The 24409-nt window shown below is 44.3% G+C and overlaps 1 protein-coding gene across 1 annotated transcript; it reads right to left on the minus strand.

Moving 5' to 3' along the window:
• Positions 1-1580: 1580 nt before the first annotated feature.
• On the minus strand, positions 1581-22729 carry LOC138979586 (NXPE family member 4-like). The gene is made up of 5 exons (XM_070352297.1): positions 21821-22729; positions 19795-20045; positions 7836-7921; positions 6558-6760; positions 1581-5164 (listed from the first exon to the last, which is right to left on the minus strand). Exons 1-5 carry the CDS (start codon positions 22613-22615, stop codon positions 4583-4585), a joined length of 1917 nt encoding a protein of 638 aa, XP_070208398.1. The 5' UTR covers positions 22616-22729; the 3' UTR covers positions 1581-4582.
• Positions 22730-24409: the final 1680 nt, after the last annotated feature.

The following is a 24409-nucleotide window of genomic DNA, read 5'->3' on the forward strand; positions in this document are numbered from 1 at the left end:
TTTTTGGCCTGTTGGCAAGTCTTCTCTCACTCGTTGAAATAATATAAAACTGTTGATAACACATGGTACCGTCTTACAAAAATGTTGTCAATGACAACAGAGACACACAAATGCAACAAGAGAGACACAGCAATAGAATAAGAACAGATGCAAGAAATGCAGAAAACCAAAAAAAGGGACAAGGAGTGTGAAGCAACATCAAAACATTTTGTCAATCTGTCGGTCTTGAACGGAATTATCAAACATCAACTATACTCTTGAAGTTGGGCTAACCAAAAAGCGAAACAGGTCGAGATTGTTTCAGTGAATATAGGACCTAATTTATAATTTGCATAACCAAATTTCTGCACAAACTTTCAGAGTAAACATGTCATACTTAGATATATTACTATTCAGGGGTCTTTACGCAATATATTGATACAATTCTTATTTGTCTGCTATTTCTAAAGAAAGGAAACAGATACCTTAACCTACTATTCAGCTTCCAAGTTGAGGTGCAATCACATAGTCCGCACTGAGTCAAAGGTTGTTTCATACAAATTCCAATCCCTTTAATCATTTGAAATAATAAAGTCCCCACAGAGCCCCCCGCCATCCACCCCCCCCCCCCCCCCCCCCCCCACCCACCGGAAATAATGTCATCAAAGACATTAAAAGAAGAAGACAAGTCGCGTAAGGCGAAAATACAACATTTAGTCAAGCTGTCGAACTCACAGAATGAAACTGAACGCACTGCAATTTTTCAGCAAGACCGTATACTCGTAGCATCGTCAGTCCACCGCTTGTGGCAAAGGCAGTGAAATTGACAAGAAGAGCGGGGTAGTAGTTGCGCTGAGAAGGATAGCACGCTTTTCTGTACCTCTCTTCGTTTTAACTTTCTGAGCGTGTTTTTAATCCAAACATATCATATCTATATGTTTTTGGAATCAGGAACCGACAAGGAATAAGATGAAAGTGTTTTTAAATTGATTTCGAAAATTTAATTTTGATCATAATTTTTATATTTTTAATTTTCAGAGCTTGTTTTTAATCCAAATATAACATATTTATATGTTTTTGGAATCAGAAAATTATGACGAATAAGATGAACGTAAATTTGGATCGTTTTATAAAAAAAATTTTTTTTTACAATTTTCAGATTTTTAATGACCTAAATCATTCATTAATTTTTAAGCCAACAAGCTGAAATGCAATTGCGAAGTCCGGCCTTTGTCGAAGATTGCTTGGCCAAAATTTCAATCAATTTGATTGAAAAATGAGGGTGTGACAGTGCCGCCTCAACTTTTACAAAAAGCCGGATATGACGTCATCGAAAAAAAGAAAAAATCTTCCGGGGATATCATTCTCAGAAACTCTCATGTAAAATGTCATAAAGATCGGTCCAGTAGTTTGGTCTGAATCGCTCTACACACGCACAGACACACACACACACACACACACACACACACACACACACACACACACACACACACACACACACACACACACACACACACATACACCACAAAATTCCCCCTCTATGTTAAAACATTTAGTCAAAACTTGACTAAATGTATAAAAACAAACAAAAAACAATGGAGCACTCAGAATGTGCGTAGACTACAGGAGGTTGAATGTTAGGACTGTCAAGGATAATTGTTCAATCCCTAAGATTGAAGATCTTTTTCTCACTCTCAATGGAGCAAAATATTTCACAACTTTGGACCTCTGTAAAGCCTATTATCAGGTTCCAATGACAGAAAAGGCAAGCAAATACTCCCGCCTTTACAACACCTTTCGGGCTGTTTGAGTGGGATAGGCTTAGTCAAGGCTTAGCTAACGCCCCTGCCTGCTTTCAGCGTCTGATGGAGACTGTATTCAGTGACATGAACTTGACAGAACTGATCGTATTTCTGGACGATATTCTCATTCACGCAAAAACTTTAGAAGAACGCACCATCAAAGTTTTAGGGAGACTGAAGAAATACAACTTGAAGTTAGATCCAGCAAAATGTGTCTTCGGTGCAGTTCAAGTGAAACACCTGGGATACGTTATCTCAGAAGGTTCCATCCGTCCAGACCCTGACAAGATAGCTACAGTTAGGGACTGGCCTAGGCCAAAGACAGTGAAGAACGTGAAAAGTTTCATAGGATTCGCCGGCTTTTACCGCCGTTTTATTCCAGACTTCTCCTCCTTGGCTAGACCACTCAATGACCTGACTGTAGGTTACGCTCCAGGTAGCCGCTCAAAGTCTGGGAAGATAAAGAGTCAAATAACCCTTTCTACTTGTGTAACTTAATCATGGGGAGAATCACAAGAAAGATCTTTTTAGTCTTTGATTTCAGCTCTGACGAGTGATCTTGTGTTGGGTATAGCTGATCGTACCAAACCTTTCACTTTGCATTGCGATGCCACTGGTGTAGGCTTAGGGGCTGTCCTCTACCAACAGTTTGGGGGTCAGAGCAAGGTTATTGCTTATGCCAGTAGAGGTCTGAATAAGTCAGAGCAGAATTACCCTGCCCATAAACGAGAATTCCTCGCTTTGAAGTGGGCCATGTGCGACAAGTTTAGGGACTATCTACTGGGCACTAAAGTCACTGTTGTCACTGACAACAACCCTCTTTGCTATATCCTGAAAAATGCAAAGTTGGATGCCACCAGTCATAGGTGGCTGACATCGCTCTCAATGTTCGACTTTGACCTCAAATACAAGAAGGGCTTGACTCACGTAGATGCAGACGCTTTATCGAGGCTTTCACAGGTTGACCCCTACATGGATGATCAGTATAGGAATTCTCTTGATCAGGTAGCATTTTTAGTGGATAAGGCCAAAGCTTTCAACAAGGATCAATAATTATGAGAATCTTACATCTGTCGCATCAGATTCAGTTCAAGCACTATTACAGTTTCATCATGTCCATTTGTTGAGAAAGTCTGTTGTTAATGGAAATCCCTCACAAGTTCTCCAGGAGGACAAAGAGCTTTCAGCTGATAAGGACGAAGTTCTACCGGCGGTGGAACAGTTGTTGACTAACCCTGACCTCATTCCAGATGTTCTCGTCGCGATATAACCTTCGTGGTTGAAAACGACGTTAAACACCAAATAAAGAAAAAAAAGATTCCAGATGATATACTCGACCCCAAAATCGAGTACAAGGCTGTTGATACTATTTCTGATTGGAGAAAAGTGCAATTGGCAAATAAGCATCTCTCTTATGTCATCAAGTGTTTAGAGCAGGGCAAGGAGTTGGTTCCGTCAGAGGTAGACAGTCCAGATCTGAAGGTTTATGCAAGAGAACAAAAGAAGCTAGTCTTGAGGCAAAGTGTTTTGCATAGAAAGGTCGAAGTAGATGACAAGATTAGTCGCCACCAGTTAGTCCTTCCCTTACCTTACCGTAGAGCCGCTCTACGAGGAGTACATGAAGATCTTTTCCACACCCACTTTGAGGATGGGATAGCCCAACTGAGGATGAGATTCTTTTGGCCTCACATGGCCAGAGACTTGGAAACAAAAATCAAGAGTTGCTCTCGCTGTATCAAAAAAGGTGCAAAGTGTCAAAAAGCCCCTATGAATTCCATCATCACCACGTACCCATTAGAACTTCTATCCATAGATTTTCTCAGTATTGAAGTGAATGGCCAGAAACAGAACATTCTTGTCATGATGGATCATTTTACTAAGTTCGGCCAATGGTGCTAAACCAGTGCCTCCAATTTATCGGTTGAGTTAATCTCGAAAGATCTTGTCACGTTTCTAAACCGATCCTTGTGGCCAAAACTTCTGTTATTTGTGTTATCATTTTTGGGTTTTGTTAATTCATATAATAAAATATAATAGAAACCTATTTTTCTTTGTTACAAATTTTGCGTTTGAATCTGGGGATTGGTAGCCTACTTTGGGTAAATTATAGACATAATGAAGTACCAGTTACACACAAAAACCCGTTGTTTCCTAACCCGGCCCCTTTAAATAGCCGTATGTCATCGAGCCGTCAGGTGAACAAATGTGTGACAACATCGTACTGTGATGACCCGAAAACCCGTTGTTTCCTAACCTTCGTCAAACAGCCCCTTGTTCCCTAGCCAACATCAATGTCCAGAACGTCAGGTGCACACACGAGAACCCGTTGCTTCCCAATCTTCGTCAAACAGCCCCTTGTTCCCTAGCCAACATCAATGTCCAGAACGTCAGGTGCACACACGAGAACCCGTTGCTTCCCAATCTTCGTCAAACAGCCCCTTGTTCCCTAGCCAACATCAATGTCCAGAACGTCAGGTGCACACACGAGAACCCGTTGCTTCCCAATCTTCGTCAAACAGCCCCTTGTTCCCTAGCCAACATCAATGTCCAGAACGTCAGGTGCACACACGAGAACCCGTTGCTTCCCAACCTTCGTCAAACAGCCCCTTGTTCCCTAGCCAACAGTCAATGTCCAGAACGTCATGTGAACACACGAGAACCCGTTGCTTCCCAACCTTCGTCAAACAGCCCCTTGTTCGCTAGCCAACAGTCAATGTCCAGAACTTCAGGTGCACAAATGTGACAACATGGTCCTGGGGATGGCATTGTTTCCTAACCTTCGTCAAATAGCCGTTTGTTCGCTAGCCGTCAGGGGAACACAGGTGTGACAGCATGGTCGTGGTGACGGCCCTGACGGTCTGGTGAGAGGGGTGGACGTCGTAGTTCTCGTTGGCCACCGTCATGTCCCACACATCCAGGAAGAACACGTGCTGCCTCAGGTGACGGAACTCGTGGCGGAGAACCCTGGTGCACCGTTCAGCGTGATAGTCGCCCGCCAGTCGGAACGTGTTGCCACCCACCGCGTGCGGGCCTCGCACGAACACCTTCACCTGGGGGTTGCGCGTGACAAGGTCGCGCACAGCTCGCGCCGTGTCTCGCACGTGCAGGGCGTAGACGGAAGTGTGGGCTGGGGAGAAGTGCATGTACAGGTGGATGAGGATGACGTAATTTCCGGTGCTAGGAAGGCGGTCAAGGGAGAAGCTGGGTGCGTGCTTTGCGCGCGTGTCTGTCCAAGAGTGACTGCCGCCCGAGTAGAACGGGTACGCGTGGGGTATCCAGGTCAAACGAAGGTCACCGGGACAGTGCACGTGCACCGGGTCGTGAAGTCCAAGCTCACCATCACTTTCCTGGCATTGGGCAGTGCTGTTCATCGCTTCAAGAATCTGCCACAAAGATGATTACATGTCAAATTGAAGAGAGAAAGGAAGGAATTGAACTTGATCTAGAATCAAACAACACCGGAGCTCACGAAACTCTCCCTAGTCCATATACGATAAGATAACATAAGACAAGAATTTCCATGGGGGTAACCTCACAAGACTATACAAAAATCGTATCCTTATTCTTATCAGATAAGATAAGATAATTTGTTATTTACTTACGAGGCTTAATTAATTGTATAAGTAAAAACAGTTGTATTTTGTTTTGATTTTCAACAACCAGCAGGAGCACGAAAGAATCGTTTCTCCCAGTAAGGTAATACATTGTACTACGTTGCAAGCCCCTGGAGCAAATTTTTGATTAGTGATTTTGTGAACAAGAAACAATTGACAAGTGGCTCTATCCCATCTCCCCCCTTTTCCCGTCGCGATATAACCTTCGTGGTTGAAAACGACGTTAAACACCAAATAAAGAAAGAAAGAAAGAAAGAAAACCGTTTTAGAAAAGAGCGAAAACTTTTCGAGTTATAGGCCTAAGCCTGTGACTAAGGTGACCCTCACACTAGCTGTTACCACAGTCCCCCCGGTGGGGGTGACATGCGACTCATTCCGTGGTGGAGGGTCACATATATATATAGGCATATGAGATGGTGAGCCAAATGGTTTACACAACATCTGATGGTCCGTGTCTTTAAAATTCGTGTTTTCAAACAGGTCTTTCAAACAACAGTTGAAAACTTTCCTTTTCAGACAATATTACGCCAACCTGGCCTAATGTCTGTTTCAGACAATATTACGCCAACCCGGCCTGATGTCTGTTTCAGACAATATTACGCCAACCCGGCCTAATGTCTGTTTCAGACAATATTACGCCAACCCGGCCTGATGTCTGTTTCAGACAATATTACGCCAACCCGGCCTAATGTCTGTTTCAGACAATATTACGCCAACCCGGCCTAATGTCTGTTTCAGACAATATTACGCCAACCCGGCCTAATGTCTGTTTCAGACAATATTACGCCAACCCGGCCTAATGTCTGTTTCAGACAATATTACGCCAACCCGGCCTAATGTCTGTTTCAGACAATATTACGCCAACCCGGCCTAATCTCTTTTCCATTCCATTTCTGCACGTAGTCCTCTCCCACGAAGTTGGCATGATTGTTGAAAGTGTTCGCTGGGTATGTGTGTATATATAGTGTGTATAGCATATATGAATATTGTGTGAACAGTACATGTGGTGATTTTTGTCCGTATGGTTAATTGTTTTTTGTAGGTTATACATTTAATTGTTCTATTCTGTAAATGTTCTTTAATAAAGGGCCTAAAGCCATAGGTTAGTCACTTAAAAATGTCCTGTTATTATTATATTATTATAAATTTGTTCTAGCTTTACCTGTCGGGCGTTTGAATCTCCCAGGAGCAGCACTGTGGTGTTGTGCAGACATCGACTCAACAGCGAGGCTGTCAAGGGAGGCAAGTCACAGTCTAGAGGGCGCCACTGGTCGTTGTCCCAAAATCCCCGCGGTGATTGGCTAGTCCATGTGTCACGTGGCGACGTGTTGTGGCAGATCTTGTTTCTGATTAGTGGATGATTGTCTAGTGGGAGTGAAAAAGCTTCAGTGACTCGGAAGGACATGACATTACGTGCAAATACCGTAAAATCCCTAGCATAAGCCCACCATCTAGCAAACGCCCACCCCCCACTTTGGGCCAAAAGTTGTGCATAGGGGTAACTACCTAGCAAACGCCCACCCTGATTTTTTCCAAGAGACTATAGGCTCACTTTCACCAGGATTTGTGCAGACTGTTCTAAAAGTCATCTTTTTCCCCTTCTTTACCTTTTCGTGTTTCTTTCCTTTTTTCTTATTCTTTGTCCCCTCTCCTCACTCCCACCCATCGTTCATGTTTTTTCGAGTTTCTCTTCTCTTTTTTTTTCCTAAGTTTGTGGGTTTTTCTTTCTCAGAAAGATTGGGCCTTTTGAAGACAAAATCCAAGTTCAGTTAACGTTTCATTTCCAAAGACGATCGTGTAATTTCTTCCCTGTACAGAAAGAAAGGGCTTCATTGGTGTTGACATTTCGACATTTCATCAAGTTTCTTTTTCTCGGAATTGTGTTGCTATTGTTTGTCCTTGCAAAGGTCTGGCGATTTTCTTTTTACTCATAAATTTATATGAATGACTATGCTCGTGTTGTTTTCAGAAGAGCCAGTCCTTTTCTCTCTCTCTCTCTCTCTCTCTCTCTCTCTCTCTCTCTCTCTCTCTCTCTCTCTCTCTCTCTCTCTCTCTCTCTCTCTCTCTCTCATGGTTGGCCTTCTTTGCCTCAAAGTCCTTTTTTTTCTTTTTTCCTTCACTTCTACTCACACGACCTAACTTACATGCTTTCTGGGTTTGTATTCACTCAATTACACGGTTGAGCACAAAACTTACTTTGTGCAAAGGGGTCTATCCCTAGCAAACGCCCACCCCCCAATTTTGCCCTAAATCTGTGCACAGGGGGGGTGGGCTTATGCTAGGGATTTTACAGTACTGACATTTGCAGAAAACCGATACCAAAAAACGTAAAATAAATAAAAAATGCAAAAAAAATCACATCACAATTTAGGTGTCAACGTAAAACAAGCTTAGGTTTCTTTTACTTCACAAGCCTGAGAACCCAAGGGTCCTTACTTACCTTTCAGAACTGTTATAACTGTAACTGTTTCCTTAAGATGGAACAATGCGCGGTCTCTGGAAAACAACAATAAGGAGCGAGGTGGTATTGCGAGGCAGAGTGCAAACAGACACAAGAGAACGAGAGAGACCAGAGACAGACAAACAGAGAGAGAGAGAGACCAGAGACAGACAAACAGAGAGAGAGAGAGACTAGAGACAGACAAACAGAGAGAGAGAGACCAGAGACAGACAAACAGAGAGAGAGAGAGACTAGAGACAGACAAACAGAGAGAGAGAGACCAGAGACAGACAAACAGAGAGAGAGAGAGACTAGAGACAGACAGAGAGAGAGAGAGACTAGAGACAGACAAACAGAGAGAGAGAGACCAGAGACAGACAAACAGAGAGAGAGAGAGACTAGAGACAGACAGAGAGAGAGAGAGACTAGAGACAGACAAACAGAGAGAGAGAGACCAGAGACAGACAAACAGAGAGAGAGAGAGACTAGAGACAGACAAACAGAGAGAGAGAGAGACTAGAGACAGACAAACAGAGAGAGAGAGACTAGAGACAGACAAACAGAGAGAGAGAGAGACTAGAGACAGACAAACAGAGCGAGAGAGACCAGAGACAGACAAACAGAGAGAGAGAGAGAGACTAGAGACAGACAAACAGAGAGAGAGAGAGAGACTAGAGACAGACAAACAGAGAGATAGAGACCAGAGACAGACAAACAGAGAGAGAGAGAGACTAGAGACAGACAAACAGAGAGAGAGAGAGACTAGAGACAGACAAACAGAGAGAGAGAGACTAGAGACAGACAAACAGAGAGAGAGAGAGAGAGACTAGAGACAGACAAACAGAGAGAGAGAGACCAGAGACAGACAAACAGAGAGAGAGAGAGACTAGAGACAGACAAACAGAGAGAGAGAGAGACTAGAGACAGACAAACAGAGAGAGAGAGACTAGAGACAGACAAACAGAGAGAGAGAGAGAGACTAGAGACAGACAAACAGAGAGAGAGAGACCAGAGACAGACAAACAGAGAGAGAGAGAGAGACTAGAGACAGACAAACAGAGAGAGAGAGAGAGACCAGAGACAGACAAACAGAGAGAGAGAGAGAGACTAGAGACAGACAAACAGAGAGAGAGAGAGACTAGAGACAGACAAACAGAGAGAGAGAGAGAGACTAGAGACAGACAAACAGAGAGAGAGAGACCAGAGACAGACAAACAGAGAGAGAGAGAGACTAGAGACAGACAAACAGAGAGAGAGAAACCAGAGACAGACAAACAGAGAGAGAGAGAGACTAGAGACAGACAAACAGAGAGAGAGAGACTAGAGACAGACAAACAGAGAGAGAGAGAGACTAGAGACAGACAAACAGAGAGAGAGAGAGACCAGAGACAGACAAACAGAGAGAGAGAGACCAGAGACAGACAAACAGAGAGAGAGAGAGACTAGAGACAGACAAACAGAGAGAGAGAATAGAGACAGACAAACAGAGAGAGAGAGAGACTAGAGACAGACAAACAGAGAGAGAGAGACTAGAGACAGACAAACAGAGAGAGAGAGAGACCAGAGACAGACAAACAGAGAGCGAGAGAGACTAGAGACAGACAAACAGAGAGAGAGAGAGACTAGAGACAGACAAACAGAGAGAGAGAGACTAGAGACAGACAAACAGAGAGAGAGAGAGACCAGAGACAGACAAACAGAGAGCGAGAGAGACTAGAGACAGACAAACAGAGAGAGAGAGACTAGAGACAGACAAACAGAGAGAGAGAGAGACCAGAGACAGACAAACAGAGAGCGAGAGAGACTAGAGACAGACAAACAGAGAGAGAGAGACCAGAGACAGACAAACAGAGAGAGAGAGACCAGAGACAGACAAACAGAGAGAGAGAGAGAAACCAGAGACAGACAAACAGAGAGAGAGAGAGACCAGAGACAGACAAACAGAGAGAGAGACTAGAGACAGACAAACAGAGAGCGAGAGAGACTAGAGACAGACAAACAGAGAGAGAGAGACTAGAGACAGACAAACAGAAAGAGAGAGACTAGAGACAGACAAACAGAGAGAGAGAGACTAGAGACAGACAAACAGAGAGAGAGAGACTAGAGACAGACAAACAGAGAGAGAGAGACTAGAGACAGACAAACAGAGAGAGAGAGACTAGAGACAGACAAACAGAGAGAGAGAGAGACTAGAGACAGACAAACAGAGAGAGAGAGACCAGAGACAGACAAACAGAGAGAGAGACTAGAGACAGACAAACAGAGAGCGAGAGAGACTAGAGACAGACAAACAGAGAGAGAGAGACTAGAGACAGACAAACAGAAAGAGAGAGACTAGAGACAGACAAACAGAGAGAGAGAGACTAGAGACAGACAAACAGAGAGAGAGACTAGAGACAGACAAACAGAGAGAGAGAGAGAGAGACCAGAGACAGACAAACAGAGAGAGAGAGACCAGAGACAGACAAACAGAGAGAGAGAGAGACTAGAGACAGACAAACAGAGAGAGAGAATAGAGACAGACAAACAGAGAGAGAGAGAGACTAGAGACAGACAAACAGAGAGCGAAAGAGACTAGAGACAGACAAACAGAGAGAGAGAGAGACTAGAGACAGACAAACAGAGAGAGAGAGACTAGAGACAGACAAACAGAGAGAGAGAGAGACCAGAGACAGACAAACAGAGAGAGAGAGACTAGAGACAGACAAACAGAGAGAGAGAGACTAGAGACAGACAAACAGAGAGAGAGAGACCAGAGACAGACAAACAGAGAGAGAGAGACTAGAGACAGACAAACAGAGAGAGAGAGAAACCAGAGACAGACAAACAGAGAGAGAGAGAGACCAGAGACAGACAAACAGAGAGAGAGACTAGAGACAGACAAACAGAGAGAGAGAGACTAGAGACAGACAAACAGAGAGAGAGAGAGACCAGAGACAGACAAACAGAGAGAGAGAGAGACTAGAGACAGACAAACAGAGAGAGAGAGAGAGACCAGAGACAGACAAACAGAGAGAGAGAGAGACTAAAGACAGACAAACAGAGAGAGAGAGAGACTAGAGACTGACAAACAGAGAGAGAGAGAGACCAGAGACAGACAAACAGAGAGAGAGAGACTAGAGACAGACAAACAGAGAGAGAGAGACTAGAGACAGACAAACAGAGAGAGAGAGAGACCAGAGACAGACAAACAGAGAGAGAGAGACTAGAGACAGACAAACAGAGAGAGAAACCAGAGACAGACAAACAGAGAGAGAGAGAGACCAGAGACAGACAAACAGAGAGAGAGACTAGAGACAGACAAACAGAGAGCGAGAGAGACTAGAGACAGACAAACAGAGAGAGAGAGACTAGAGACAGACAAACAGAAAGAGAGAGACTAGAGACAGACAAACAGAGAGAGAGAGACTAGAGACAGACAAACAGAGAGCGAGAGAGACTAGAGACAGACAAACAGAGAGAGAGAGAGACTAGAGACAGACAAACAGAGAGCGAGAGACTAGAGACAGACAAACAGAGAGAGAGAGAGACTAGAAACAGACAAACAGAGAGAGAGAGACTAGAGACAGACAAACAGAGAGAGAGAGACTAGAGACAGACAAACAGAGAGAGAGAGACTAGAGACAGACAAACAGAGAGAGAGAGACTAGAGACAGACAAACAGAGAGAGAGAGAGACTAGAGACAGACAAACAGAGAGAGAGAGAGACCAGAGACAGACAAACAGAGAGAGAGACTAGAGACAGACAAACAGAGAGCGAAAGAGACTAGAGACAGACAAACAGAGAGAGAGAGACTAGAGACAGACAAACAGAGAGAGAGAGACTAGAGACAGACAAACAGAGAGAGAGAGAGACTAGAGACAGACAAACAGAGAGAGAGAGAGACTAGAGACAGACAAACAGAGAGAGAGAGACTAGAGACAGACAAACAGAGAGAGAGAGACTAGAGACAGACAAACAGAGAGAGAGAGACTAGAGACAGACAAACAGAGAGAGAGAGACTAGAGACAGACAAACAGAGAGAGAGAGAGACTAGAGACAGACAAACAGAGAGAGAGAGAGACCAGAGACAGACAAACAGAGAGAGAGAGAGACAGAGAGAGAGAGACAGAGAGAGAGAGACTAGAGACAGACAAACAGAGAGAGAGAGACTAGAGACAGACAAACAGAGAGAGAGAGAGACCAGAGACAGACAAACAGAGAGAGAGAGAGACTAGAGACAGACAAACAGAGAGAGAGAGAGACCAGAGACAGACAAACAGAGAGAGAGAGAGACCAGAGACAGACAAACAGAGAGAGAGAGAGACTAGAGACAGACAAACAGAGAGAGAGAGAGACCAGAGACAGACAAACAGAGAGAGAGAGAGACCAGAGACAGACAAACAGAGAGAGAGAGAGACTAGAGACAGACAAACAGAGAGAGAGAGAGACCAGAGACAGACAAACAGAGAGAGAGAGAGACCAGAGACAGACAAACAGAGAGAGAGAGAGACTAGAGACAGACAAACAGAGAGAGAGAGAGACCAGAGACAGACAAACAGAGAGAGAGAGAGACCAGAGACAGACAAACAGAGAGAGAGAGAGACTAGAGACAGACAAACAGAGAGCGAGAGAGACTAGAGACAGACAAACAGAGAGAGAGAGAGACTAGAGACAGACAAACAGAGAGAGAGAGACTAGAGACAGACAAACAGAGAGAGAGAGACTAGAGACAGACAAACAGAGAGAGAGAGACTAGAGACAGACAAACAGAGAGAGAGAGACTAGAGACAGACAAACAGAGAGAGAGAGACTAGAGACAGACAAACAGAGAGAGAGAGAGACTAGAGACAGACAAACAGAGAGAGAGAGACTAGAGACAGACAAACAGAGAGAGAGAGAGACTAGAGACAGACAAACAGAGAGAGAGAGAGACCAGAGACAGACAAACAGAGAGAGAGACCAGAGACAGACAAACAGAGAGAGAAAGAGAGAGAGGGGGGACGCAGACACAAACAGAGAGACCGAGAGAGATATAGAGACAGACAGAAACAGAGAGAGGGAGACAGACAAACAGACAGAGACAGACAGACAGAACGAGAGAGAGAGAGAGAGGGGGGAGGGAGAGACAGACAGAGAGACAGAAAGTGAGATAAAGAGAGAGACACACACACCCACACAGGCAGACAGACAGAGACAAAGTGAGATGGTTGGTTTTTGGGGTTTAATGTCTCTTCAGCAGATGCTAGCTGCTATTCGAGACCGATGCAGTTATTTTCTTTTCCCTTCATATGGCAAGTTCTACGTTTCAGACTATTTACATTCAAATCTATCACTGTAAAAGAAGGTTCTAAAAATTAATCATTTTCACTTCTGGTACTTTAAATCTTGTAAAAAATCTTGATCTCTTTTAAAAAGTTAAAAATCTTGTCCGGGGGAACATCCCGGAATAAAACCTTCAGTGTTTCCGCATTGTAGTGTTTGTCTCGAAATTCTTGAACGTCTACACATTTTGTGAGAACATGTTCTAATGTCCATGGTTCGTCACATCCAAAACAGTATGGTGGATCTTCACCTTTCAGCAGATACGAATGTGTAATGTGACTGTGCCCAATGTGTAAGCGACAGAGAACTGTCTCTTCTTTCCTGTTGAGGCGACATTGGGGTAGGCTGTCCGACAGCTGGGGGACGATCTTATGAAGTTTATTTTCTTCACATTCGTCCCATTCACTCTGCCATAGGTACTTTATGTACATGTTGGTGCGAGTTCTGAAATCTGAATGCTTTGTGTGTTTGTCAGTGATGAGTCTTTCTCTGGCTTCTTTAGCAGCTTGATCAGCTGCAGAGTTGCCTCTAATTCCAACATGGGATGGCACCCATGCAAACACAATCCTTTTGCCTTCTTCAATCAGAGATGCATGTAGCTCTTGGATTTCGACCAACAGTGGGTGATCTAGCTGAGTTCTCTTCACGGCGGTAAGAGCCGATAGGGAATCCGACAGAATCAGGAAGTCTTTCTTTTTTGACTGATATACCTGTTTCAGAGCTAGCTGTAAAGCTTTCAACTCTGCAGAAAATACAGAACTGTCATCCGGAAGACGGGCCGAAAAGGCCCTATCGAGATTAGGACCTGTGACAGAAGCTGATGCCACTTTACTTTCAGCTTTGGACCCATCAGTGTATATTCGTTGATGGGAAGGAAACTCGGTACAGAACTGGCTAAAACACTGTTTAAAAATCAAATCATTTGTCTCTGACTTCTTTAACCTTGTCAGATCGAGTCGAACAACTGGATCTGGCAATGTCCATGGAGGTGTTTCTGTCCATCGATTTTCACTAACATGATCGAGTTTTATCTTTGATTCGGCCAGATGTGACTGAATCCGAGAAGACAGAGGTGCTCGATCATTTGGGTGACTTTCAAAAAATTCAGAGCATTGTGGTTGAAATACGCATTGGTAGGCTGGATTTGTAGGCATAGCTTTCAGTTTCAACACATAATTTAGGGTGAGTTTCAGGCGTCGCAGCCTCAGAGAGGGTTCTTTGGCCTCAAAATATAAGGACTGTACTGGAGACGTCCTGAAAGCTCCCAGACAAAGACGTATACCCTGGTGGTGTATTGTGTCTAATAGCCTTAGGTTGGATTTTGCGGCTCCACCATAGACGACACAACCATAGTCCAACTTGGATCGGATTAAAGCACGGTAAAGTCTGAGTAGGACTGTGCGGTCAGCACCCCAGTCCGTATGAGAAACCACTTTCAATACATCCAGAGCTTTCAGACATGATGTTCTCAGATACTGGATATGTTTAAGGAATGTTAGTCGACGGTCAAAGGTCAGTCCTAGGAATTTAAATTCTTCAACAACCTTGACAGGATTACCATTCAGGACCAGAGAGGGTTCTGGCATGGCTCCCCTTTGTTTGCAAAGATGCATACAGACAGTTTTGCTGGTGGAAAATTTGAAACCGTTCTCTGTTACCCATTTTTGCACCTTGTCGATACATAATTGAAGCTGCCTTTCCACTCTATGTAGGGATTTGCCACGCACACAAAGTGCAAAGTCATCAACAAACAAGGATGACTCGGATCCTTTCAGTACTGCCTTTACTATGTTATTGATTTTGATGTTGAACAACATGGGTGATAGAATGCTTCCTTGAGGAACACCCATCTCTTGTTGACAGAACTCTGATAGGTTGGGACCGACCCGTACTGTAAAAAATCGATTACTTAGAAATCCTTCCACAAAAACAGGGAGACGTCCACGAAAACCCATTTCATGCAAATCAGCTAAAATACCGTGTTTCCAAGTCGTGTCGTAAGCCTTCTCGAGATCAAAAAATATAGCTAGTACATGTTCAGATCTCGCAAAGGCCTCTCGAACGAAGGTCTCAAAACGTACCAAATGATCAGTGGTGCTGTGTCCCTTTCGGAAGCCACATTGCACATCACTTAAGAGGTTTTGTTTTTCTAGGTACCACACCATCCTAGCGTTGACCAATCGCTCCATGGTTTTACACAGACAGCTGGTCAAGGCTATCGGACGGTAGTTGCTGGGGTTTGTATGATCTTTACCTGGTTTTGGAATGGGGACAATCATCGCTTCTTGCCATGAAGGTGGAAAGGATCCACTCTCCCATATGTGGTTAAAAACCTTCAGCAAGACCAGAAGACAACTTTCTGGTAGGTGTGTGAGGAACTGATAATGTATTCCGTCCAGCCCCGTTGCTGAGTTGTTGCATTTTTGTAAGGCTTGTTTGAGTTCAGTTATACTGAACAACTTGTTGTAGTTCTCCTCATTCTGAGATGAGAAGTTTATGGGTTTACGTTCTTGGGTGGCTTTGATTTTTTGAAAATCTGTGCAGTAATTTTCTGTTGATGAGTTTTTTTCCATTGTTGAAGCCAGAACGTTTGCTACTTCATTCTTTTGGGTTATAAGGGATCCATTTACCACAAGGTGGTTAATTGATGCAGATCCTTTTTTCCCTTTGATTTTACGAATAGCATTCCAAACTTTACTTGATGATACCTTAGAGTTTAAGTTTGAGCAAAAAGACCTCCAGGATGTTCTTTTAGAATGTTTTATGACAGTGCGACTCTTAGCGCGAAATCTGAAGAAAGTCAACTTCTTGCTAAGGGTCGGGCATCTGTAGAACCTGTGTAGACTTCTCTTTCGCTCAGATCGGGCTTCTTGGCATTCTTGATTAAACCATGGCACTTTAATGCGGTTGTTTGAAGATGTTTTGGGGATGTACTCAGTGGCAATGTCTTGTAGAGTGTTTGTAAAAATAGATGATGGGTCGTCACTTCCATCAAAGACAGTGTCTTCTGTGAGTTGGACAGAACATTCGGCAGTAAAAGACAGCCAGTTTGCCTTGTTCAGGTTCCATCTCTGGGGGGAAGCTTCTTCCAATCCATCTATTTGAGACATCAAGATAGGGAAATGATCGCTACCACATGTGTCATCATAGACTTTAAATTCAAAGTCTAGAACAAGAGAGGTGTCGCAAATAACTAGATCTAGTATGGACTTGCATCCTGTTGCTGGATGGAGATATGTTGGTACTCCATCGTTTAAAACGCATAGATTACGATTGTCTAAAAAATCTTCTAGAATTCGTCCTCTCGTACTTAGAGAGTTGCTGCCCCATAAAGGGGAATGAGCGTTAAAATCTCCCATTAAAACAAAGGGAGCTGGAAGCTGATCAATAAGATTTTCAAGATCGTGCTTCGTGTAACATTTGGATGGTGACAGATATACACTGCAGAGAGTGATGGTTTTATCTAATGTCACTCGTGCTGCGACGGCTTGAATGTTTGTACATAGGTTGATCTCACTACAAAGTACACTTTTCTTAATCAAAAGAGCAACTCCCCCAGACGTGTTATTGTCTGAATGGTTTCTAAAAACATTGTATCCAGATACATTAAAATCTTTGTTTGGTTTCAGCATTGTTTCCTGTAATGCTGTAGCAACAGGATGAAATTTGTGTAAAAGTAGACATAATTCTTCATAGTTAGCTTGGACCCCTCTACAATTCCATTGAATAAAATTGGCTATGTTTGTTTAGTTTTAAGAAGTTTCTGCCTCCATACCCTCTTCGTCGGATAAACTCCCAAAATGATTGTATAGTGTGATGGGATTTTTCTCCATTTTTGGGGTGCGAGGCGATCTTTGGGGCAGAGTAACTTTTCCCTTGTCCGGAGGTGTTCGTGGTGTGGATTTAGTAAGGTCCACTACCTCCACAACCTCGACGGCCCCCTTCCTGTGAGTTGCCCTGTGAACGGGCTTCTGGGTTGGGGTGGTGAAGCGAACCTCACCAGGAGACCCCATAGGGTCCTCAATTGGGGTGGTGAAGCGAACCTCACCAGGAGACCCCACAGGGTCTCCAGTTGGGGCGGTGAAGCAAACCTCACCAGGAGACCCCATAGAGTCTCCAGTGGGGATAGCCCCACCTGTGCTTTCATCTGTCTGTGTACAAATACTTTTGTTTCTTGTGGGCTCTGTCCTTTTCAACATGGACGGGCCTGCCTGGACACCCACAGACCTATATGAAATACTGGTCTGGGTGGGTGTTGACTTTGTTGCAGGTCTTTGACTGACTGCTGCCGCAAAACTTTTCTGGAAGGAAAAAACATTAGTTTTTTCAACCTCCTTCCTGGCGTCTGAGAAAGACATCTTTTTCTCCGTTTTTGTTTTTTGAATGGCCTGTTCAAACTTGTATTTTGGACATTCTCTGGAGGACGGGGAATGGTTTCCCTTACAGTTTGTGCAGGTGGGTGGTGATGTGCAGGGACCTTCGTGAGGATCTCCGCCACACCTCTCGCACACTGCCTTCTGTTTACATCCAGCCTTTGAATGTCCAAATCTTTGGCATTGGAAACATCTCATTGGTGATGGAATATACAAAGTCACTCTTATTTGAACAAATCCCACTTTTATTTTCTCAGGGATGGTTGGGATACAAAAAGTGACGAAAAGGGTGTTGGTGGGTACTCTGATATCGCCCTTCCTGATCAACACCCGGTACACATCAATGACACCTTGATCCTTTAGACCTTCTTTTATTTCAGCCTCACTGAGGCCCTCCAGCTCTCGGCATCGGATGACTCCTTTGCTGGTGTTCAGGCCTCTGTGAGGACTGACCTTGACCGGTCTATCAACAAATTTCTGACCATTCAGACGGAGAAGACCATCTGATGCCTTTTTTGAAGGACATTCAATCAGTAGAGAACCATTACGAAGCCTCTTAATGTTGTCTATCGTTGATGATACTCCTGCAATAACCTTCTGTATCGCAAAAGGCGAAAGTTTGGAGATGGGCTGTGCCTCATCTGCTGTCTCAACAACAATGAAACGGGGCCAGGCCTCGCTGATGTTGTTCTTTGTTGCTCTGACTCGGACTTCATCGTCAGAGTCAGAGTCAACGCAGTATCTTCGTTTGTTTCCGTTTCGGGTGCTTGAAAAAAAAGAAGAAAAAGAAGAGGTGGCCATGTTTGAGGCCTTTATCTTCGTCGCATCTGATCCCCACCCACCACGGAGCCCAACAAGGGGACGCTTAGGTGGAGCGGTTATCCAACTCCAGAGCGCCAAGGATATAGATGGATATACGCAGCGATAAGAGGAAACATATGGTATCAATCTGTAATAGGAGATTTAACTCTTTCCAAGCGGAAACGGGTTAGGTAACAACTTGGCATAATGTTCGTCAACTCTTTCCAAGCGGAAACGGGTTAGGTAACAACTTGGCATAGTGTTTGTCCCGACTACCGCCGCCCCCTCCTACCGCCGCTTGCTCCTTTAGCCAAAGGTCCGATGCAATATGCTCAAGACATATACCCAGACTTGACCAGCCGATTGATTGAAGCGGGTAAGCCTTTTTCAACCTCCTGTCTTAGATAAAGACTGGGCCAAAATGATGTGTTGGCGCTACAAAGTCGCAACTAAGTAAACCCCTCAATCATCAGGTCACCAGCCCAAACCGGTACAGGTCGCAGCGCACGGCAAACACGCTGGGTCTTAAGAAGACCACAGAGAAATAAGGATGTGGAAAAGAAGACTTTTGGGAAGTGAAATAAAGGTGACGGATCCAGTCAGGTAGAAATAAGACAAGAAAGGAATCAGAAAACTGCAGGGAATAGTAGGGAGAGTTTTTTGGAGGGAAATATAGGTGAAAGGACTGGTAAGGCAGAAATAAGACAAAAGAAGAGAAGTAAAGGGGTGGGGTAGCTTAGTGGAAACACTCCCGCCGCGTGAAGGCGACCCCATGGGAGCGACAAAGTGAGAGAGAGGCGGGGGGAGAGAGAGAGATTATGCAGTCAAACGTTGGACTAGAGCCTATAAATACCTGTGCATGCACAACAAACATAAAACCAGCAATCACTATAAAAAGACACAGAATATAAAGACGTGTGCCATTCTGGTTAAAGATTATACACGGCAGACCACTTCTTGTTTGTAAACCAAACAATGACAGCCTTTTGTTCCACGATTTAAAAACAAAACGTGTCGGTAACGTTCTCTGAATAATACCATGATATCTTTTCAAGTGAGAACTGAAATAGTGTTGGTGCCCAACAAATAGACCAGACAAGACTCTCTTTCTTTATTTGGTGTTTAACGTCGTTTTCAACCATTCAAGGTTATATTGCGACGGGGAAAGGGGGGAGATGGCATAGAGCCACTTGTCAATTGTTTCTTGTTCACAAAAGCACTAATCAAAACTTTGCTCCAGGGGCTTGCAACGTAGTACAATATATTACCTTACTGGGAGAATGCAAGTTTCCAGTACAAAGGACTTAACATTTCTTACATACTGCTTGACTAAAATCTTTACAAAAATTGACTATATTCTATACAAGAAACACTTAACAAGGGTAAAAGGAGAAACAGAATCCGTTAGTCGCCTCTTACGACATGCTGGGGAGCATCGGGTAAATTCTTCCCCCTAACCCGCGGGGGGTACAAGACTCACCCTTCCATGAAGCGTGCCATCAGCTTCACCTCAGCGGGGGAAAGACCCGGGTAGCACAAAGGAAAGTCGGTGTTGCTGGAGAGCTTCCAGTCGGCGCAGCTCAGCGTCTGCTTGCTTGGCCTGCCGCAGTACCAAGGGAGACCACCGTTGGCTGACGTCAGGTTGCATACGTCACTGAAGCCGGGGATGACGGGAAGGAAGCTGCACAGAGTGACCTCTGACCCCTGTCCTGTGATGAACTTGGCCACGACCTGATGTTTTGCAGAATGAATCCTTTTTAGCTTTATAAAACAAATTGAATAAAAATATAGAAACACTGCTTCCAGCGATTTTCCCAAGAAAGCTAATTCCATATGTGGCTCCCAGTTATTATTCTTTGTCTGTGATACATTTTGTTGTACTCTTTGATTGACTGGTCGCAGCTTTGTTGTATGTTTCGTTTTGTCTATGATATTCAATACACTGTACCTTTCTTGTTTAATTCTTACTTTTTAGCTTTTCTATGTGACTCTGCCTCTCTACGGTATAATTACATTTCCAGTCCCATGACGATTGGCACAGCAACCATATATATATAGCCCTAAACACCCATGTCAGAAACGAGGAATGTGACAATGGGTTTCTTTTCACTCAGAGACAGCAGTTCCATAGCCAGTGTTAAATATCCCCCCCCCCCCCCCCCCCCACCACCCCTGTCCCTCTCTCTCTATTTTTCTCTCTCTCCCTCTTTCTCTTTCTCTCTTCCTCTTTCTTTCTCTCTCCATCTCTCTCTCTCTCTCTCTCTCTCTCTCTCTCTCTCTCTCTCTCTCTCTCTCTCTCTCTCTCTCTCTCTCTCTCTCTCACATACACACACACACACAAATCAGGTCTCCAGAATATAGCTCAGAAAACAAACTTGAGACGGATAAATAATAGTGCGTCACGGTTGAGTGCCCATCGTGCTCCCTACCCTGGACCAGATGGGTAGACCCTGACGTTCAAACCCTGAACCTTCAAAACATACAATTACTGCATCTGGAAGACCTAGCCCACTACGGAGGGGTGCACTGTGGCCCCTCCACCCTGAGTCATTGGTCATAAAATAATGTTGAAAACGACGTAAATGGTCTGATAACGACAAACCAGAAGAAACTGATTATCCATATGTGACAGGGTGACCAGTCACCAATTATAGAGTCAAGTTTTTGTCTTTGTCCAGTCTAGTGTTAGTAGTTCATGTTGCCGATTGTTTATGTTTCGTGTAATGCCATTATTTGTTCAAAGTTAAATTTTGAGATGCACATGTCCAGTCACCGGTAGATCCTAAGCACACTTAGCCGTCTGTGTCCTTGTTCTGACTAGGGAGAAACGGTCACTTGCCTGCAGGTGGTCGTTATGTACTGTGCCGCCAGCTTGACTGGGTATGTTGGGGGATTCGGCGTTTTGTCAAGAGGGTGTGAATTCCTTTGATACTGATCGTGAGAGATACAAAGAGCGTATCATAGCTGGGCGCTTGGTGGTTCTGTTCTACCCCCCCCCCCCCCCCCTTCTATGTCTTTTCTGACCAATGAAACCTCGTATCATCTTAGAATATTGTGTCACTAATAGTTACCAGGATCGTGATTGGATGTCTGTCTGCGTCTCTAGCTAAAGTTGGATTTACTTTGTACATGATTATGCGAGAGTGAAAAAGAGAGAATTTGAAAGACACGAGAGAGAGTGGACGTATTTTGTAGTGTGCTCCACTAACTGACAAAGATGTAGTCAACTTTGCCAGTATTGTGGCTTGTAGCCACCGGCTTGGGTCGGTAGGCCAAGTGGAGGAGAGAAGAAGATGTTACACACAGGAATAAAGTTTACCATGCCAGTATTGTGCTGTTGTCACAATGTCACATGTTGTGTCGGTGAGTGAAAGTTCAGAGAGAGTCCGTAACACATCATCAAGCAAAACATTTTGTTTCCCGAACCTTCTACACATAAAGCCAGACATCCAATATCCGTTTCGTATATCATTCTTCCTCTATCAGAGACTGAAACTGTCACTGACCTGATCCATCATTTTCATGGTGTCCATCAATCGTAAAATCAAGCGCCGGAACTCTCGTGGTCTCACCAGCGCTGCTTGAACCAACAACTTCCCGCTCCACAACACAGGAAGTGACGCTACATAACTTCCGTTACGCAGGTCCGTGACATGTCCAGCCACTGCGAACCAATGAGAATCGTCCGAGACATTCATCTCGCAAACCGCCCATATTCTCACCTCAGCTCCGCCTTTCAACACTGCTCGTCCAGCCTCGTCTTTCAAGTCCACGCGCACAGTCACATGATCTCCCACAGCAAATGAACGACCGGGAGGCGACGACGCGTGATATTTATCAACCAATGAAGAACTACGAGACAATTTGAGGATATCCACTTCCGTTTGAAAACTACCCGGAAGCGACGTCTCGTTATCGTTCGAAGATAATGATCGTTCCGATGTTCTGTTTGGTGACGGCATCTTATCATGATTCTTCACAACCAATGGTAGGCCAGAAGCTACATGCGCCTGATCCGTCACAACCAATGGTGGTTCAGAAGCTGCATGCACGTGATCCGTCGCAACCAATGGTGGTTCAGAAGCTACAGTCACGTGATTTGTCACAGCCAATGATAATCCAGAACCTACGGTCACATGATCCATAACAACCAATGATGGTTCAGGAGCTGTAGGCACGTGACCCGTCCCAGCTAATGAACGAGGAGGGGTTGGCAGAATGACATGAAGCTGCGAGGTGTCAGGGGAGGCAACTGTGGTGATATCTTCCAGGGGACCGTCAAGAAGGATGTCTTTGTCCATGTCTGTCAGCCACGGGTTCGCTAATCGCACCTGTACACACACAAACAGACAAACAATGTACCTGTTCTTGTTTGATTCTATTCCTGTTTTACTGAAACACACGACTGTCTTTACTTGACACACTTAATGGAAGCATGGCCACATCAGACACTAACCTGGACCTTTGCAAACGGACCCACCAAATAACGTTAATACCCGAACACGTAGAGGTTACATGCTCTCTCTCTCTCTCTCTGTCTCTGTCTCTGTCTCTCTCTCTCTCTCTCTCTCTCTGTCTCTGTCTCTCTCTGTCTCTCTCTTTGTCTCTCTCTGTCTCTCTCTCTTTCTTTGTCTCTCTCCCTCTCTGTCTCTTTCTCTGTCTCTGTCTCTATCTCTCTGTCTCTGTGTCGCTCTCCCTCTCTCTCTCTCTGTCTCTCTCTCTCTCTCTCTCTCTCTCTCTCTCTCTCTCTCTCTCTCTCTCTCTCTCTCTCTCTCTCTCTCTCTCACACACATCATCATCATCATCAGCAGCAGCAGCAGTATTCAAAAGGGTTGCCCCGACATAGGTGAAGAGAAACTTTCACCTTTGATACATGAGTGAAGTCCAGCAGACCGTGGCGAACCAGAGCCTGCAGGTGGATGTAATCCTCCTCCCTGTCCACCTGTTGTGTCACACCTGTCGACCTGGACAGGTGTCGTGTCCACCCAACCGGCGCCACCATTATCTGATCCATTTTCCACCTGGAGAAAAACAACGGAAGAAAAAGAAGAGGAGGTGAGGTGAGAATGAAAACTTCCAATACACTTTAAATTTGTACATTCTTGTACAAGACTACTTAAACGAATAAAGCTTCGATCGTACAAAAAAACCGAAGTGTCGGAAATAGAGAGAGAGAGAGAGAGAGAGAGAGAGAGAGAGAGAGAGAGAGAGAGAGAGAGAGAGAGAGAGAGAGAGAGAGAGAGAGAGAGAGAGAGAGAGAGAGAGAGAGAGAGAGAGAGAGAGAGAGAACAACCCAGGAACACCACTATAAGCTTCTAGCTTGTTGCTGTTTCTGTGAACTTTGTATACATGTCATGATTGTAACCTTTGTTAAAATAAACTTATGTTTAAACCAACAACCCAAAACTCGCTTCTTTGATCAACACAACGGTTTAAGCTACGCCTGCTCTTTGTCTTCAGCACAAAAAATGCAGTAATATCTTGGTCAAGTATAGTCACTCACACACACACACACACACACACACACACACACACTCACACACACACACACACACACACACACACACACACACACACAGATACTGCCTTGTCATTATATTAATATTTTCGTAACTCAGTACCTAGTGCGTACCTGCGTACTAACCCGCGTAATATGACGTAAGTGAGAGTAGCACACGTCGCCATAGATAGCAGAATCCGTACCTGTCGCCTGCTCGAACAAGCCTGAAACATATAATATATAGATTACCTCATCAGCATCACATTAATCTCTGTTCTCTTCATCCTCTTTTGGCTTAGCTAACCCTTTGGGTGAGAGAATGATTTGGTTTAAACACAATTTTATTCAAAATACATGACATGAAACAATTGACAAAAATGCAGCAAGGACACGAACTCAAGCAAATGCTTATTTGACGTGACCATTACAATGCTAAGTTACACAAGTTTTCATGATGGTGGACAACACAATTATTAACCAGAAGAACAAAATGTAGGAGGGGGGTATGGGGAACCTAATCAAAACAGGAGGATTTACAGAGAAAAAAAATTAATAAAAGAAAAAAAGAAAAGAAAAAAATAAGGTGAGACTATGA

This window comes from Littorina saxatilis, linkage group LG11 (assembly GCF_037325665.1).
Source record: "Littorina saxatilis isolate snail1 linkage group LG11, US_GU_Lsax_2.0, whole genome shotgun sequence".
NCBI classification, from domain to species: Eukaryota; Metazoa; Mollusca; class Gastropoda; order Littorinimorpha; family Littorinidae; genus Littorina; species Littorina saxatilis.

Excerpts from the sequence above, each read along its gene's own strand:
- LOC138979586 (XM_070352297.1), bottom strand. The coding sequence starts at position 22,615 with ATGGACAAAGACATCCTTCTTGACGGTCCCCTGGAAGATATCACCACA. Across the intron at positions 7,922-19,794 it reads ATGGCACGCTTCATGGAAGG|ACCACCTCGCTCCTTATTGT; the intron begins GTGAGTCTTGTA and ends CTGCCTCGCAAT. Across the intron at positions 6,761-7,835 it reads AGTTATAACAGTTCTGAAAG|ACAATCATCCACTAATCAGA; the intron begins GTAAGTAAGGAC and ends CACTCCCACTAG.